Source organism: Elaeis guineensis, chromosome 6 (assembly GCF_000442705.2).
Source record: "Elaeis guineensis isolate ETL-2024a chromosome 6, EG11, whole genome shotgun sequence".
In the NCBI taxonomy this organism is placed as follows: domain Eukaryota; kingdom Viridiplantae; phylum Streptophyta; class Magnoliopsida; order Arecales; family Arecaceae; genus Elaeis; species Elaeis guineensis.
The window spans coordinates 124374002-124390338 of NC_025998.2; the positions used below are offsets into that span (position 1 = coordinate 124374002).

The 16337-nt window shown below is 37.2% G+C and overlaps 1 protein-coding gene across 1 annotated transcript; it reads left to right on the forward strand.

Moving 5' to 3' along the window:
- Nucleotides 1–91: 91 nt before the first annotated feature.
- On the forward strand, nucleotides 92–1478 carry LOC105060028 (putative pentatricopeptide repeat-containing protein At3g23330). The gene has a single exon (XM_010943597.4). It carries the CDS (start codon nucleotides 107–109, stop codon nucleotides 1262–1264), a length of 1158 nt encoding a protein of 385 aa, XP_010941899.2. The 5' UTR covers nucleotides 92–106; the 3' UTR covers nucleotides 1265–1478.
- The last annotated feature ends 14859 nt before the right edge of the window (nucleotides 1479–16337 follow it).

A 16337-nucleotide genomic window follows, 5' to 3' on the forward strand; every position in this document is an offset into this window, starting at 1 on the left:
CACAAAAAAAACATACTTTCTGCGAATTATTAAAATAAATTAGATAGCTTCAAGCATTTAGTTATCATGCCATGAAGATTATGAGTCATTTATTTTAAAAAAGATCATGAATCAGTTTTTCATGGTTGAGGAATTTCAAAAAGCTGGAGTTTCTTTCGATTGCTATCTACTCCGCGAGGCGCGCCACCCCCATCCTCCAGAGGTCAAGGCTATTTTTGTAACTTCCCATTTAGTTCATCCTTCCGCAGCAGGGGACTTAATTATCCGATGGGGTTCGAACACTTCCCCTGCCTCTGATACGATGACCACAACCGCTGCCCCAGCCACACCCTTGTACTTCCTTTCCCCGGCCAAGATGGCCAGTTCAGAAGCACACCCATTTGGTCGCTCTTCTCCCTCAAAGAATCCAGCATTTTATCCAAATTACTTCTCTCCTAACTCTAAGATGACATCTCTAACTCTAATGGAACCCAAACTCCAATCAGCCACCTCCAATACAAACACTGTTGCTCGATATTCTTCACAGATGTCATCCCAATCACAAGGCGTAGACCTTGAAAATTATGATCTAGAAAGTTTATGCAAGGAAGGAAACATAGAAGCAGCCTTTCAAATCATAGACCAAATGGCCACACAGGGAGCTTCAGCACAACCAGCGAACCTTGTTCTCTTACTCCAATCTTGTATCGAGTCCCGCTCGTTGGCCTCAGTAAGGAGAGCTCACCAGCTTATACTGAGGTCCCCATCTCTACACCCTGCACCAATCCTTAACAATTTGGCCTCTGCGTACTGCAAGCTCGGCAGCACCAAAGAAGCTCACCAACTGTTAAACAAAATGCTCGAACGCGAACGGCGGGCGTCTTTGAAGGCTCCTTCCAGTCTGAGACCTACGCTGAGAGGAGTTAGCAAGGGTGACTCGAACCCGAAAAGGAGAGAGGCATATGAGAAGGTGAGGCAGTTGCACAAGGAGATGAGGGCAGCGGGCTACGTGCCGGACACAAGGTTTGTGTTGCATGACATTGATGAGGAGGCGAAGGAGAAGGCTTTGATGTATCACAGCGAGAGGCTGGCTATTGCTTATGGGCTTATAAGCACGGCCCCAGGGACCACCCTAAGGATCATGAAGAACCTCCGGATCTGTGGTGACTGCCACAATGCCATCAAGATCATGTCCAAGGTTGTGGAGCGGGAGATCATTGTTAGGGACAACAAGCGATTCCACCACTTCAAGGATGGGGTATGTTCTTGTAGAGATTATTGGTGAGAGATTTGTACAAAAACTGTTCTGTATTGGTTAAGAGTTCTTTGGGTTGTCCAAAGTATAGTCATGACAAGGCTATTCTTATGCTGCATTAGTCTTGAGTTCATCAGTTCTTGAGGTCAGGTATACTTGTAGCACAGCTGTTGAACTCGAGGTCATGTGTTCACTGTGCAGTCAGTGATTCAGCAATTAAGAAGTTTCTCTCATTATTTTAGTAGTTCCCCATCTTAGGAAACAATGGACATGCACAAAATTATGTATGGATGCGAACATATGTTAGGATGTTACTTAGATATTTTGCTCTTTTTTCTTTTTAAAGATATCATTTGATCTATAGTTAAAAAGGAGCAAATATCACACCCTTCAATGCCCATTGAATCCTACGTTTCTATAGCCATCCTAGTTTTTTTTACTCGCAAAAAAAAAAAAAAAAAGTGTAATATCATCTTAACAGCCACATACGGGGACCATTATAGCTCTTTTTTGCTATTGTGTAGATTAAAAATTATCTTTCTCATGGCAATTCACCAATCATTCAACTCGATGTGAGGGCTTGCCGGACCATTGCTCCCGTGGTACCATTGACTTGTGGGTTCTCATGGCTGCCAGTGTAGTTGAAGTATATAAATTAGTAAACAATGAGTGTCCAATTCAATGGTAGCTCGGAAATATGTTAAAAGTTTTGCTTCAATATGTTCTTTTTGTTATAATGTCGTTCTAGCACATCGTGAACCTTTTTCAGTCTAATTTCAGTAGGATTCCTTATTGGCAACATGATCATTCTAGAATGTGAAGTACCATCATTCATAGGGTTGGAACTGGGCCGGGCTCCACCCCTATCTGAGCCTAGTCCGAAAATTTTTTTCGGGCTTCAAGCCTGATTTAGGCCCAATTATTTAAAAAAAAATCAGCCAGAGCCCGGTCCGAGTCCGATTGGACCGGTTCGAGCCCACCTTCTTTCGCTTCGGCTTCGTTGGGCTCCATGGTCTCCACTGGAAACTTGCTGGTGTCCCCACTCGCGCTGCCCTTGGCTCTCAAAAGCAAAATCTATACTCAGGAAATAGGTTAGGGTTAGGGGTAGTGGGATTATTGGGGTTTTGGTGGGTGTAGAGAGAGGAATCGAGTCGAAGAGGTGGGAGAGAGAGCAGATGAGGTCGACGAGATTAGAGGAGGGGAAGACCCAGGAGATTCCGATGGATGCATCCTCCCCCTTTGCCTTCCTCTTCAATTTATGGGCCTCTATTCAGTTTAAGCGAACAACGAGAGGAACGTGGAGAGGGAAAAAGCAGAGGCAAAAACAGGGGAGAAAGGCTTTTTTTTTGGGAGATCTATTGGAAGGAAATCACCTGAGAGAAAGACCGATGCCGGCGATGATGGGGAGAAAGGCAACGGCGGAGACCGACAGGAGGTGGCGGCAAGCAGCGCAGGGAGGAGGCCGATGGGGAAGGCCGATATGCTAGTGCGGTGAGGAAAGCGGAGAGTAGGCATTCGCGAAAGCTCCGATGAGGAGAGCGGAAGGTTTCAGAGGGCTCGGGAGAGCATCGAAGAAGCCAAAAGAAAAAAATATAGAAAGAGGAGTTCAGTCCTCCCCCTTTCCACTTTCCATCCGGGCCGAGCCAAATTTTGGGCTAAGTTTTGGGCTCGGATCTGGGTCGGGCCCAGGTTGGGCCAAAGGTTAGCCCGAGCCCTGTCCGAAAATAAAATGGGCTCTATTTTTTTGGCCCGAGTCCAATCTAAATGGTTTCGGACTGAGCTTAAATCCTGACTCGAAACTGGCCCGGCTTGATGGGCCTCGGACTGGCTCGAGCCCACTTCTAGTCCTCATCATTCATGCTGCTTAGAATTTTTTGCTCGTAAGAAATTTAGGTAATTTTTGGAGCTAAGCAAATGATCTTTTGGTCCCTTATCTTTCTTAAATAAGATCTTTTGGCTTAGCCACAATTACGGAGCACACTAAGCTTACAAAGAACAACAAAAACTATAGTCTTAACTTCATTAATTTATGCAGTAAACGTTTCAAATAGCAAGCAGACCAGAGACCTTGAGCAACTGGGAGCGACATGTTAAAGAGACCTACAACAGGAACGTCAACTTATATTGACGTGTTTCTCCCTCTAACACCATAAGTTTATCAAGGTTTACTGTAACTTTATTTTCAGCCTCGCCTCTAACCATTTGCAGCCTCTATTCTTCCACCATACCATCATGCAATTCATCAACCAGTTGCTCCCATCCATCGAATCAAGCATTCATTTTATCTGCATGTCATCATCGAAGAGCAATTATAACCAATGATTTGAAGTGATTTACTCAAAACCATGGTCGGATATAAATCAATAAATGAAAGCAAGAAAGATTTTTATCAGATCAAGTAGCAATTCATCTCACTTCCGTTCGAGCTAGTGGCAGTTGGGGTCTCGGAGGGGGTTGGAACTCCCGGCCATGGTCGGCACGTGCAGTGCTTGCCTTTCTCGATGCTGTTGTAAACAGAGGCAACATGCTTCCCACAGCCACCCCATGTAACCTTCCCACACTGCTTGCAGTCCACCTTGAAGCACATCCTTTCTTTTTAATCCGCAGGAGGATTACTACTTCCTCTCGTTATGGTTAATAGGCTATAACTTCTAGGGTGGGTTGAGCTCTCTCTTGTGACACTATTTGAAGTTCCCTCACTTCTTTGGATTTATCACCCAGAGTCTGTCTCATTATCTATTGTGGTTATCGCTTCCACAATGGCATTTTGATACGCTTGGCATTAGTAGCTGCACTGTGAGGTCGTCCGGCTAAGACTATGCCAACTGCCAAAACGGTAACGACATATTGGCTTCTTGCATTGGGAAGAGAAAAGATATTCACATTGTGTAAGATTGGGCAGATTATGCGATTCGGATAAGGTTGTGCGCGCACAAAAGGAAGTCGTATATTTTTCACTCAGTCGAAGAGAGGAGGAGAATGCTTTCTGGCATGCATTGTACCCCTCGCACGCACGCATGCAAGCACCACACGTGCATGCGAGACAGAGAGAACCTTCAATAAAGGATGTCATGGGATTAGGATAAGTCATAACAGGTGATACCATACACCGATGACAAACAGCTATCTTTTGTTTTTTTTTTTTTTTGGTAAACACAAGCAGCTATCTTTCACCATCCATTCTGTTGTCATATTAAGGCAGAGCTTGGTTCAGAAATAAGTAAAACAAGAATGATAAAATAACATATTTTAGCAGGGTCCTAAATGGGGTATATTTGGATAAGATCGATCGGATTTGAGCTCAAATTGAATCAGATCAAAATCGGATAATGGAGATCCTACATCGATAAGTCAAGCCATTTGATGTAATCTATCATATTAAAACTGCTTGCACACTAAAAATTATGTGATTTGGAGATCCCTAGTCTATACAACAAACAATCAAAAAATATATCTAAATTAATTTTATTTAGATTGCCCAATTTTTGACTGTTTGATGTATAGACTAGGAGTTTCCAAATTATATGATTTTTTTGGTATGCAAATAGCTTTGAAATAGTAGATTATATTCAGTAGCTTGGATCATTGATGTAGGATTTTTGTTTTGATTTGATCGAATCTGAATCCAAATCCAATCGATGTATATATATGTTGCTGCTTGTTTCGGTTGAGGTCGGAAGATGAGTAACTGGACCTTGCGTAGTGGTGCTGGAGTGACCTACAAAATAAAATTCGGATTGAAGATTTTCACTCCGGTAAGGATCCTTCGACGTTCAAATCAGAAATCAGAGAATAATGAAAGCAGCAATTGGTTCTCTGAGAGGGGTTATTTACCTATATCCTCAGGGCTTTAGTTATTTATAGAGGATATGGCTGAATAACCGTGGAAACATGCAGTTTCGAGGTTGTTGGGTTGTTAGATGTGCTATTAGTGGGTGAGATATTCTAGACCTTATCTGCTTCCGCGAAATGTGGGGAGTTAGTTACGTCCGAACTTATCCACTCAAGATGAACAGCAACTGCACGTGCTAGAAAATTGATTGTCCAAGATAACGGAGAAAGTTCACGTACCAGATGGACCGCACATCAGATTGAATACAAATAGCTCACCTTCACATACCTCAGCTCGGTGCTTAGATCAGTAACCACAATGATAGCTCGTTGGTCTAAGGTATTCATGATAACACACTGATCCGAGGTATCTACGGTGCCTCCGTAATATTATCCCTTTACTCCTGAGTCTGAGAATCAGACGAAAGGAATATCTCTGAAGTCATACCTTGGATCCGGGGATGTGTGCTCTGACACTTTCACATGTGTCTCCAATGTTTAAAATTAATGATGTCAGCCTGACGGGCAAAGCTTGTTGCGAATGGTCGTGATTGATGGGACCACTCATATGATGATTTCTCAAAAATTTAATTTTTCTAGCGGTGGCTCTCTGTCTTCTCCTTCGCCCTCTTTTAAATCTACTTTTTGGATGCATTGAAAGGACAACTACAAGCTCCTTCACTTCAGATTCTTGTTGCAATTCTCAGGGATGGGATGAACTTAGAGCTCTTAAGGAAGCTTGAACTGGCATTGGCCCAGAGGAGGCAGGCCAAAGTTTCATTCGTCGGTCCTTCGGCTCCAGTGGGGGGCGATGTCAAGGTTCTGGACACTGAATCAACTATTGCAGCCATGGGAGATGAAAATCTTCCTTTGACTATCGAGTCTACAGTTTTCTCATTGGAGGTTGTGATGAAAACTCTACCAGAGGGGGTTTCGACAAAGGAGACTTCGACGAAGAAGACTCAAGCAACGGATGCAAGTAATCATCTTGAAGAAGCTCCGACAGTGGCGACGGAGACTGGGGAGCCTTTGGAGTAGATGGCTCCTATCAGATGCCTTCCTTTGATCATTTCCCAAGCAAGTCCTTCATGACCGGCATCTTCTGCTCCATCTACAGTGGAGTTTTTGAGAAATTTTCTATCTCCTACTGAAAAACAGTACCTGGACGAACAAAGGGCTCAACAGCGGATGACGGGTGCCCTTAGGTCTCTTGCACAGGTAAAAAGTCTTTGGATTTTTCTCTTTGATCTCCTGCAGCTTGCTGTATTTAATAGCTTTGGTATACAAGTTGAGCATTATCTAGCTAGCTTCGTCGGCTCTATTTCTGAAGCTTCAGCATTAGAGCTTACGGTGGCGAAGAAAAAAATAGACTAGCTGAAGTATCTTTTGGAGCAGGAACAATCGCCCACCATCGAATTGACCAAGGAAGTCAACTCTTTTGAGGATGCCCTCCGAGTAGCTCGAGAAATGATCGATCGTCGAGATGATGAGTTAAGGAGGGTTAAGAAGAAGATTGAAGATCTTGAGAGGCAAAGATCTGGGGCTGACAGAGACTACCGTCAAGCCCATAACGATATAGAGTGCCTAAAGAGGATGCTTGAAGGAAGAAGGGGTCGAGACTCTACCCCTCCTGAGGTTCATTCTCAAAGAAGCCCTAGCAGGAGCTCAGCTTAAAGGGTCAGAACCTTTGACAAATGATATCGTAAAGAGAAAACACCTCAGAGGGATGAAGGTTCTACCTCCAAGAGTATTTGGGTGACTCAAGAGCCGTCTGCACCTCGGAGTGAACTTCAGGAAGCCTTGACAAATATAGAGTACCTAAAGGAGAAGCTGAAGAAAGAGAGACAAGGTCGAGCTTTCTTCCACCGTCAACTCTTAGATCAGGAGCTTCTCACTACGAATGCTCTCAAAAGGATAGATTGGCTGGTGAAAAAAGGGGTTGAAATCATAAACCAGACTTGCAAGATAGCATTCTCTATAGGTTTTGAGAGGTGTAAGATAATGGCTCGGGTGCACATTCCTGCTGATAGTGTCGAGCTTCTACAAACCAGCTTTTCAGATGAAAGTCTGAAGGCCGTGACAGATGATAGCACATGGAGGTTTGCAAAAATATTTCGATGCATTATTGAGACAAATAAAGTCAATGCGACTGTCTGGACAAAGGAGATTGCTGGCATTGAGGAGGTCTGTGCAGAAGTAAATCACTCTAATGGTGCTCCGAGGCAATGATGTATTTTTTTTATAATCTAAACTTTGTAATCATTTTGAATAAAACTCATTTTTGTTATTAATGTTCGTTGTGTTTGAATGGATGAGTACAAATCACATTCTGAGTCATATTGGCCGAATTTCAATCCATATTAGAAATTTAGTTATGATTCAAATCATAAGGCATAATCTAAGCCACAATTTGAGCCATAATCCGAGCTATATGACTCATATCTGTCATGCAGATTTTGAAAGGATCGAGATTCAAATCACTTCCATGTGGTAGGTACCATCACACATCTCTTCACGTCCCTTCGAAAATGGTGCATGGCATAATTTGCCTGCCACTGACATTAATTGCTATATCGACGGCAGGAGGCATACCTGATTGGTGATTGTCATGTGTCAAGCATCCGTTCAAGCTCCATTGATTCATGCATCTAGTAATTAATGCTCTGAGAGAAGGTATCATTTGGAGATCTTTCGAGTTTGGAATTATTTAAAACCCAAACGAGATAATTTTTTAAGATTTTCGATCATCCTTTTCTTTTGCCGTAGGTTCCTTTCCTTTGTCTTTTATTGAGAAAGATAGACGATTTCATGCATGTATTTCAAAAATTTTTGAAATAAAATACAGCAGAAGGCAATTAGATTAATCATACTAACCTAACATGCATATGATCTGATCATCAAATCAACCTACTTTAGGATATATGATATGATATATTTCATATAAAATCTGAAATAATCACATGATAAAATTTGCATGCATGGATGTAAGCAGTAGATCAAATCTATATCTATCTGAATTCAGGACTCGATACCTGAGCACAGATCGATGATCGCCGCTACTGAAGATATGGTGAAGATGATCCTTGTTGGTTGCTCGTAGATGCACATGCGTCCGGTCTCTACAAGAAATCCACTTGAAACTCTGATCTGATCAATCTTCTCGGAAGTGCTAGCTCGTGCGAAGAACATCTTCTCGACTGATCTGAATCTTTTTTTCAAATCTCTGAAATCTTTTCAGAGATTGAAGATGGACTTCTGAAAGAGATGAAGAGGTGAAAGAAAGATGGAGAAGAAAATAATTTCTCTCTTATTTTTTCTCTCTTTCCAAACCCTTAGGACTAAAATCTTAGAAACTAGATTTTGCGCACACCCAAAAGAAGAGGACTCTCCTCTTATTTTTTACATCAAGAACTCATGCCCCAAGATCCTCAATGTGTAGAGCTCCTTTTCTTCTCTCTTATATACACAAAAGAGAAAAATAAATCCCTTTTTATTGGTGTGTAATAAGGTAGGGTGAAGAGTCCTAGACATCTTGAACTCTATCAAGAAGTGTCGCCTCTTTTTCATCTATTCACATCAAATTAAATATGGGATGCCCCTTCCCATATTTTTTTTATGGTGAATCAATTCTCCAACTGATTTTCCATGGTGAAAATCCTCCTCAAAATGTCGCACAAATGAAAGAAATAAAATAAGTGGGCACAAGGTCTTATAGATAATATCAAACATTATCTATATGGTATCCTATTCAAATCTAATTTGAACATACCATTTAAAATCAGATCTTATCCAAATTTGGATGTGAGATAGAGAGGGTAAGGGACTCTTTGGCATGAAAAAATCTCATGCAAAAACTATTTGTGCATGAAGAAAAGTAGGCATTGAAAATTGGTGGCACAAGGGAGAAGAGTCCAATGCAATATGGACTCTTAATTTTCTTATTTGAATCCAAACCAAATCTCATCTGGTTTAGTTCAAATAACATAGATGAAATTCAATCTAATTAGATTCATAAATCTTTAATCAAATCTCAATCAAATTAGAAATTAATTAAATCAAAGTTCTAATCAAATCAAGGATAATTCTTTCTTAGCGATTAGGTCATCTCATACCCTAATCGGATCAAACCTAATTGAATTTAACTCAATTAGATTTTATTTAATCATCTTTGCTCAATCAAATTGAGCTAATCAATAATTTAATTACTAATTAATCTTTCATTAATTCACTAACACTTGGTGAATAAATTTAGTGCAACTTTTGTATAAGGTTAAACATCAATCGAATTGATGATTAAGTCTTTGAACGATTCTCAATCGTTGATTAGCCACATGATCAGTCAGAAATTTTTTTTGAGTGTGACCTCATAAGTTCGAACCTAAGCTGATAGCACAGAAATAAATTTTTGAACCAATCGATGTAACCATCTAGCAATGGGACCCGACATCCAGATAGATCGAATGATGGTGAAGCAACATTCAAGAACCTACTAACGTATGATTACCGTATAATTCATCCCTTTGATCTTAATACTCAAAAATGATCTAAGATTTAACTGTTAATCCTAGATAAGTTATTCATATTATATTTTAATTTTTTAAATCTATCACATGGATTATTCGAGCTCAGATTTGCTAAATTGAACTACATCAATACATTAACTCCTACTAATTCGGAGGGATCAATCCTATCTTGACTCACGCACCGACTTGACAAGTACTTAACTGCACTCAAAAATCTTCCGTCATTGAATTATAAACTCAGATAGTCTAATATCAAAGTATAGTGAGTTGCTTGAAAGTCATCGTGCTGATCTTAGGTTGGAAGGACATATCCATACCTTTCGTGAGCTACTATTAACAGCAGAATACTTCACAGTTGGTCACATTCAATGAAATATACTTCTACATCTCACTTGCATGTCATATCAGTATCTCCACACCATTTGATTATGAGGATAACCAACGCATATGGCACACAATGACCTATACTTGATATCACTATCATCCTAGTAATAGCATATCGTTTAATCGTGAACCAGTTTAAGGACTACGCGATAAATCCTCTTTTATCGATCAAAGTAGTCCTAAGGATTTCATCACAATATAGGAGTTCGTTAGAAGATATAACTTTATGATGAAAAAAATCAAATAATTTTTATTATTTATCAATTTATATATATTTATAATTAACACAATTGTCAAACTATTAGCTTTAGGACACAATTCCCAACAACTCTTACTTGGACTAAAGCTAATCAGTATAGTATCATATACCCATCTTCGATTTATCATCTCAGAACTCTTAGATACCGAGACTTTAGTAAATGGGTTGGTCATATTTTTTTTTCGTCGATCTTCTAAAGTTTGACATCATCTTTACAGATTTTTTGAATAAGGTGATAACAATGTAAAATACTTAGTAAGCTAATGGGACTTCGGCTCCTTGGCATGAGCTATGGCTCTGATGCTGTACAATACAGCAAGACCATTATCGGAGGATGCCACTCCTAGTTTGCCAGTGAACCTATACAATCACATAGTTTCTTTGCACACATCAGATGCTGCAATGCATTCAGCATTGCAATTTAAATTTGGCTATAATTTTTTTGCTTGAAACCTTTTCAGCAAATTACTTCATTATTTAGAGTAAGAATGTATTCCAATATGTTCTTGCTATTATTATGTCCAACTAAAAATTGAAGTCATACTCTATAAATTTTAAGTCAGATTCTCCATAATCGAATCACTGGTCCTTAATATTTCTCAAATACTTAAGGATGACCTTCCAGTGATTCTCATCCGAATCTTGCAGGTATCCACTCACTATCTTAGTGAGTATATCATATCTGATCTCATACATGATGTACATGATAGAATAAATTCTACTCATAAACATCCTATGTATGTTGGACTGAAAAAATCCAAGCAGTCTCTTAGATCTATCTCTATAGATCTTCATCCCTAGAATGAGGGATGCATTTTCCAAATCTTTTATGGAGAACAATAATAACAATGAAACTTTTATTCCCTATAATATATAAAATATTATTTTTGATTAAGAAAATTTCATTCACATGCAAAACAAGAAATATACTCACAAAACTATTAACCCATTTGTATTTGTAGGGTTCTTCTTCATTCTCAACGAAGCCATATATTTTGATCACTTATCAAAATGCATATTCTAACTCTGAAATATTTAGCATTGTCATAGAAGAAAATTATCTCGTTATGTTCAATACCATAATATTGACAATATCTTTAGGCAACCAGATAAGCTTTGTAGGTCTTCATCTTCTCACTTGCATCTCTGATCCTATTGAAGATCCACTTACATCCTATGGGTTTTATCCCTTCGAGTGGATCAACGAGTGTCTATACATCATTGATATTTATGGACTTTATTTCGGACTTTATGGCTCCAAGCTACTAATCAGAGTTGGACCTCTATATCGCATCCATGTAGGTGATTAGATCCTTGTTGTTCTCATCGAGTTCAATAGGATCACATCTTGAAACTAAAAATTGAAGTATCTATCCGATGGACATAATACTCTATCGGATCTCCTTAATGGTGCCTCTACAACGGGTTTCAGATTTGATCTAATTAAATCTGATTCTATGGATTCACTAGATTGTATCGATTCTTCTACCTGTCGAACTTCATAAGTTCTACATTAGAGGCATCAGTTCCTTCATTAAGATACTTCTTTTCTCAAAAGGAATGCCGAACAATTCTTGTTCTTTAGCAAGGTAGAAGTTATGTCCCCTAGATTCTTTGAGGTTACCTTATAAAATAATACATATAAGATCGAGATCTAAGCTAATTGGTCTGCAAATGCTTGACACAAAATAAACACTTTCAAACCCTAAGATAAGTGAGTATCAGCTTATGCCTAGTCAATATCTCATATGGCATCTTTGCGACTAATTAATTCGAAATTCAGTTGAGAATATGATAAGTAGTCTCAAGAGCATAACCTTAACAGAAGACTAGCAGACTCGTAAACTCCATTATGGATCGAACTATGTCCAATAAAGTCGATTTCAATATGAGAAAATCTTATTCTCTTCTAGATATATCCAAAACTTACTGGAAAGATATTCTACTCCTTGATCTGATCGAAGAGTTTCAATACTCTTTTCAATTCATTTCTCTACTTTATTAAGAAATTATTTGAACATTTTAAATAATCTAAATTTATGGCAAACATATTCGTAGATCCAATACATCAGTATGTATTAGTCTTAGAACATCATTGGCTCATTTATCTTTTCTAGCAAAAGATGACTTGATCATCTTACTAAGGAGATAGGATTGATAGGTTGACAATGATTCATAATCTTTAACTTCGAAAATTATCTCCTGTTGATCCTATTCTTGATTAATGACCGAGCCTTCAATGCTAAAGATAGTCATGCGTGATATTATCTACTTTAGGGTATTTGATTGATGTGTATATTACACTAACAGATTGTGTAAATATTATTTCTTAGTTGTCCACAATGATTTTGACATCATTTATAATGATATTACAAAAATTATTAGATAATAGTGATAATCACTAAAATAATATTGTTAGAATTAAATATAAGCTCGATGATTCCTAAAATCAGGATTGGAACATAACTTCCAACTTCAATATTCAGAAATCTCTTGCAGTTTTCAAACTTTCTACTAACCTGAAGTTGTTGCAATAATTTGTATGGACTTTCGATATCCAATATCTAGGTAGTAGTGTCAGAGATAGAGAAATCATAAGATGTTATGATATAAGTATCTTGTCCAATAATCTTTTACTGATTTCTCTTTCTTAGTCAGTTCGGATCAAGAGATTCTGTCAGACTAGGTTAATCTCAAACTCTTTTGTCAGTTCGGGCTTCTCAGCCCAAGCACGATTCTTTTGCACTTTTTTTTCCTTTCTCAAAAAATTGTTACCCCATCAAAGATACATCTTCAGAGGTGTAAAAGAACTCCTTTCAATATTTGAAAGATTTCCTTCCATTAAGCATTATCAAATTTACAACTAAATTTATATTTTTTGCTGCTCTCAAAAAATACCACACATTGACACGATCATTTAGCCACTTTTAATAAGTGTCTTTGATTACATCATGTATGTTGGATGTGAGAAATTTAGGTACTAGATCCATAATCATATTTACGATCCATTTGTGCTCTAGAACTATTTGCAACTTTCGATACCATCTATCGAAGTTGGATTCTATAAATAACTCACTGTCAAATAGTGAACGGAGCAACAGACATCTAGCCATAACTGAAAGAAAATACAAGACCTCTATGTTTATGAATTGATTAAGCCTAAAGACTTAAACTTTAATCTAAAGGTTCTCCCACTATTTTAGTTGAATTAGTAGCCTCTACCTTCAATCCGAGGAATTACCCTAGTTCCTTAGCGGGTACTAAAATCCACACAGACTGCACACGAGTCCGACTTTGACCGGCTCACCCATGTACATCTATGGATAGATTTTTAACCAACTATTTCAGTAAACAATTTTTAGTAATTAATTTAGCCCCAAGTAACTTTTCAGTTAGCTTTGATCTTCTCTGTAAGCCCTGGTTAGGTCCAACCATTAACATGATCGTACTCAAAAATCCAACTATCAAATGATTAGATCCGACTTTGGCCAGCTAACCTGACCACTTGTTAGAGAGACTCGATTGAGTCATCATATTATGAATGATAATTTCAATAGTAGATGAGCACCAGATCTTTGGGCCTCCAATGATCATCATACTAATAGACTCATTATCATCCAACTTAATGGGAGGCTATAATTTAGTTATCACCATAACTATCTCATTTTAGAGATCTAATAATTTAAAAAATTTAATTTAAAAATTAAAAAAAAGAAGAAGAGATCAACTAGTAAACCATAATCCTCTCACTGACTTCACTAAGTCATTGAATTGGATTAGAGTCATGCTGGTTGAAATGGCACCTAGATCAGTCACACTTATCAATCTTAATGGCATGGGTCAACTCGAAATACTTAGCGATATAATCAAAACATAATTTATCAAATTGGCCAGATAAGTGAGATTGATGGGAGGGTCTGCTAAGCTTGCCTTAGACACCATCGAAATGGTCAGGTAAGTCGCTTCTAATTAAAAATTATCGATCGAAATATTGAATTTATCTTAGACACCAATTGATTAATTAGTTTCAATTTGACCAGTCAATGATTTGAGCTCAATCACTGAGCCACAATCAAAGTCTATTTGATCTAATCAAAGACATGAACTTGACCATCTACAATTATTGTATTAGTTATAGAAAAACTCTGATTTAATCTAATTTAATATTTAGTTACTTTTAATTAATTTCTTTACATAATTTATTAACTCTTTGATTTTAATCTTAGGTTTAATCCAATTAAAAGGACCTGATCTGAGCTAACCCATGCCTCTATGTTTTATGCAATATCATTAGATCATAAATCATAATTCTTGATCTAATCGATTCTACACTTAATTCTCAATTAAGTTCAGCATCAACATGGGTTTAGGTTTAGGTTTGAAATAATTTTAATTTTTTATTTTATAAATAATTTATAATAAATTTTATATAAAAATTTTTTATTCTAAAACTAGATCAATTCAATCAACATCGAGCTGACTACACAAGGGGACTGATCAACTCAATTCAAAACTGAATCATCTCAATAATTATGCGAGTACTTCTCAAAGAGTTTCAGATCTAAAAAATCTTGCACAATACTAAAATAAAATCAATCATAAATATCTTTTAGATCACATTTAAATATTTTATGATTCAAGATTTTATTTTTTATGATTAAAATAATTTTAATCATATAGATTAGATATTTTATTTTTCATATAATTTTGTATCACATATAACAAATCTAAAATTTCAAGATCTAGAATTTTGCAGAAGAATAAGTTCTTCCTTTCGTATTTTTCTTCATGGGATTTAATCACATGACACCCCTACACACCATAAGAGCACTCCATCGAATGGAAAGAGAGAATTTTCAAACTCTTCTTGCTCCTATGATCGGATGCCCTAGTGATCAACTCAATCCAAGTACTTGCTAATCGGATCATCTAATCTAATCACATATCATATATGCATAAATTTAGATCTAATCTAAATTATATTAGATCTGATCATAACCTTAGATCATATCTAAATCAGATTATAAATATCACATGCAACATATAAAATCAGATTTTATCAAAGATCAGTATAAACTAGGACAATCTGTTTACTGTAAGGGGTAAATCCTACAGCAGGATAACCTTATATCAATTTGTGTGATTAACTATTATTCAAATTCAGATCTAAGATATCACATATCAGATCTAAATAAAATTAAAATTTAGATTTAATATACACATATAACATATTATAACGAACCTAGTACTCTGATACCATTGTTGAAAAATATAGACGATTTTATACATGTATTTCAAAAATTTTTGAAATAAAATACAGCGGAAGGCAATTAGATTAATCATATTAACCTAATACGTATATGATTTAATCATCAAATTAATCTACTCTAGGATCTATGACATGATATATTGTATATAAAATCTGAAATAATCATATAATAAAATCTGCATGCATGGATGTAAGCTGTAGATAAAATCTATATTTATCTGAGTTCAGAACTCGATACCTGAGCACGGATCGACGATCGCTTCTGTTGAGAGACATGATGAAGATGATCCTTACTGGTTGTTCGCAGCCGCACATGCATCCGACCTTTATAGAAAGTCCACTTGAAGCCCTGATCTGATCGATCTTCTCGGGAGTGCTAGCTCGCGTGAAGACCATCTTCTTGACTGATCTGAATTTATTTTTTAAATCTCTAATTTTTTTTCAAAAATTGAAGATAGACTTCTGAAGGAGATGAAGAGATAAAAAAAAGATGAAGAAAAAAATAATTTTTTTCTTATTTTTTCTCTCCTCCCAAACCCTTAGGATCAAAATCCTAGAAACTAGGTTTTGCGCACATCCAAGAGAAGAGGACTCTTCTTTTCTTTTTTATGCAAGAACTCATGCCCCAAGACCCTCAATGTGTAGAGGTCCTTTTCTTCTCTCTTACACACATAAAAGAAAAAAATAAATCCCTTTTTATTGACATGTAATAAGGTAGGGTGAAGAGTCCTAGACATCTTGGACTCTATCAAGATGTGTCATCTCCTTTTCATCTATTCACATCAAATTAAATATGAAACATCCCTTTCCATATTTTTTTATAGTAAATTAATTCTC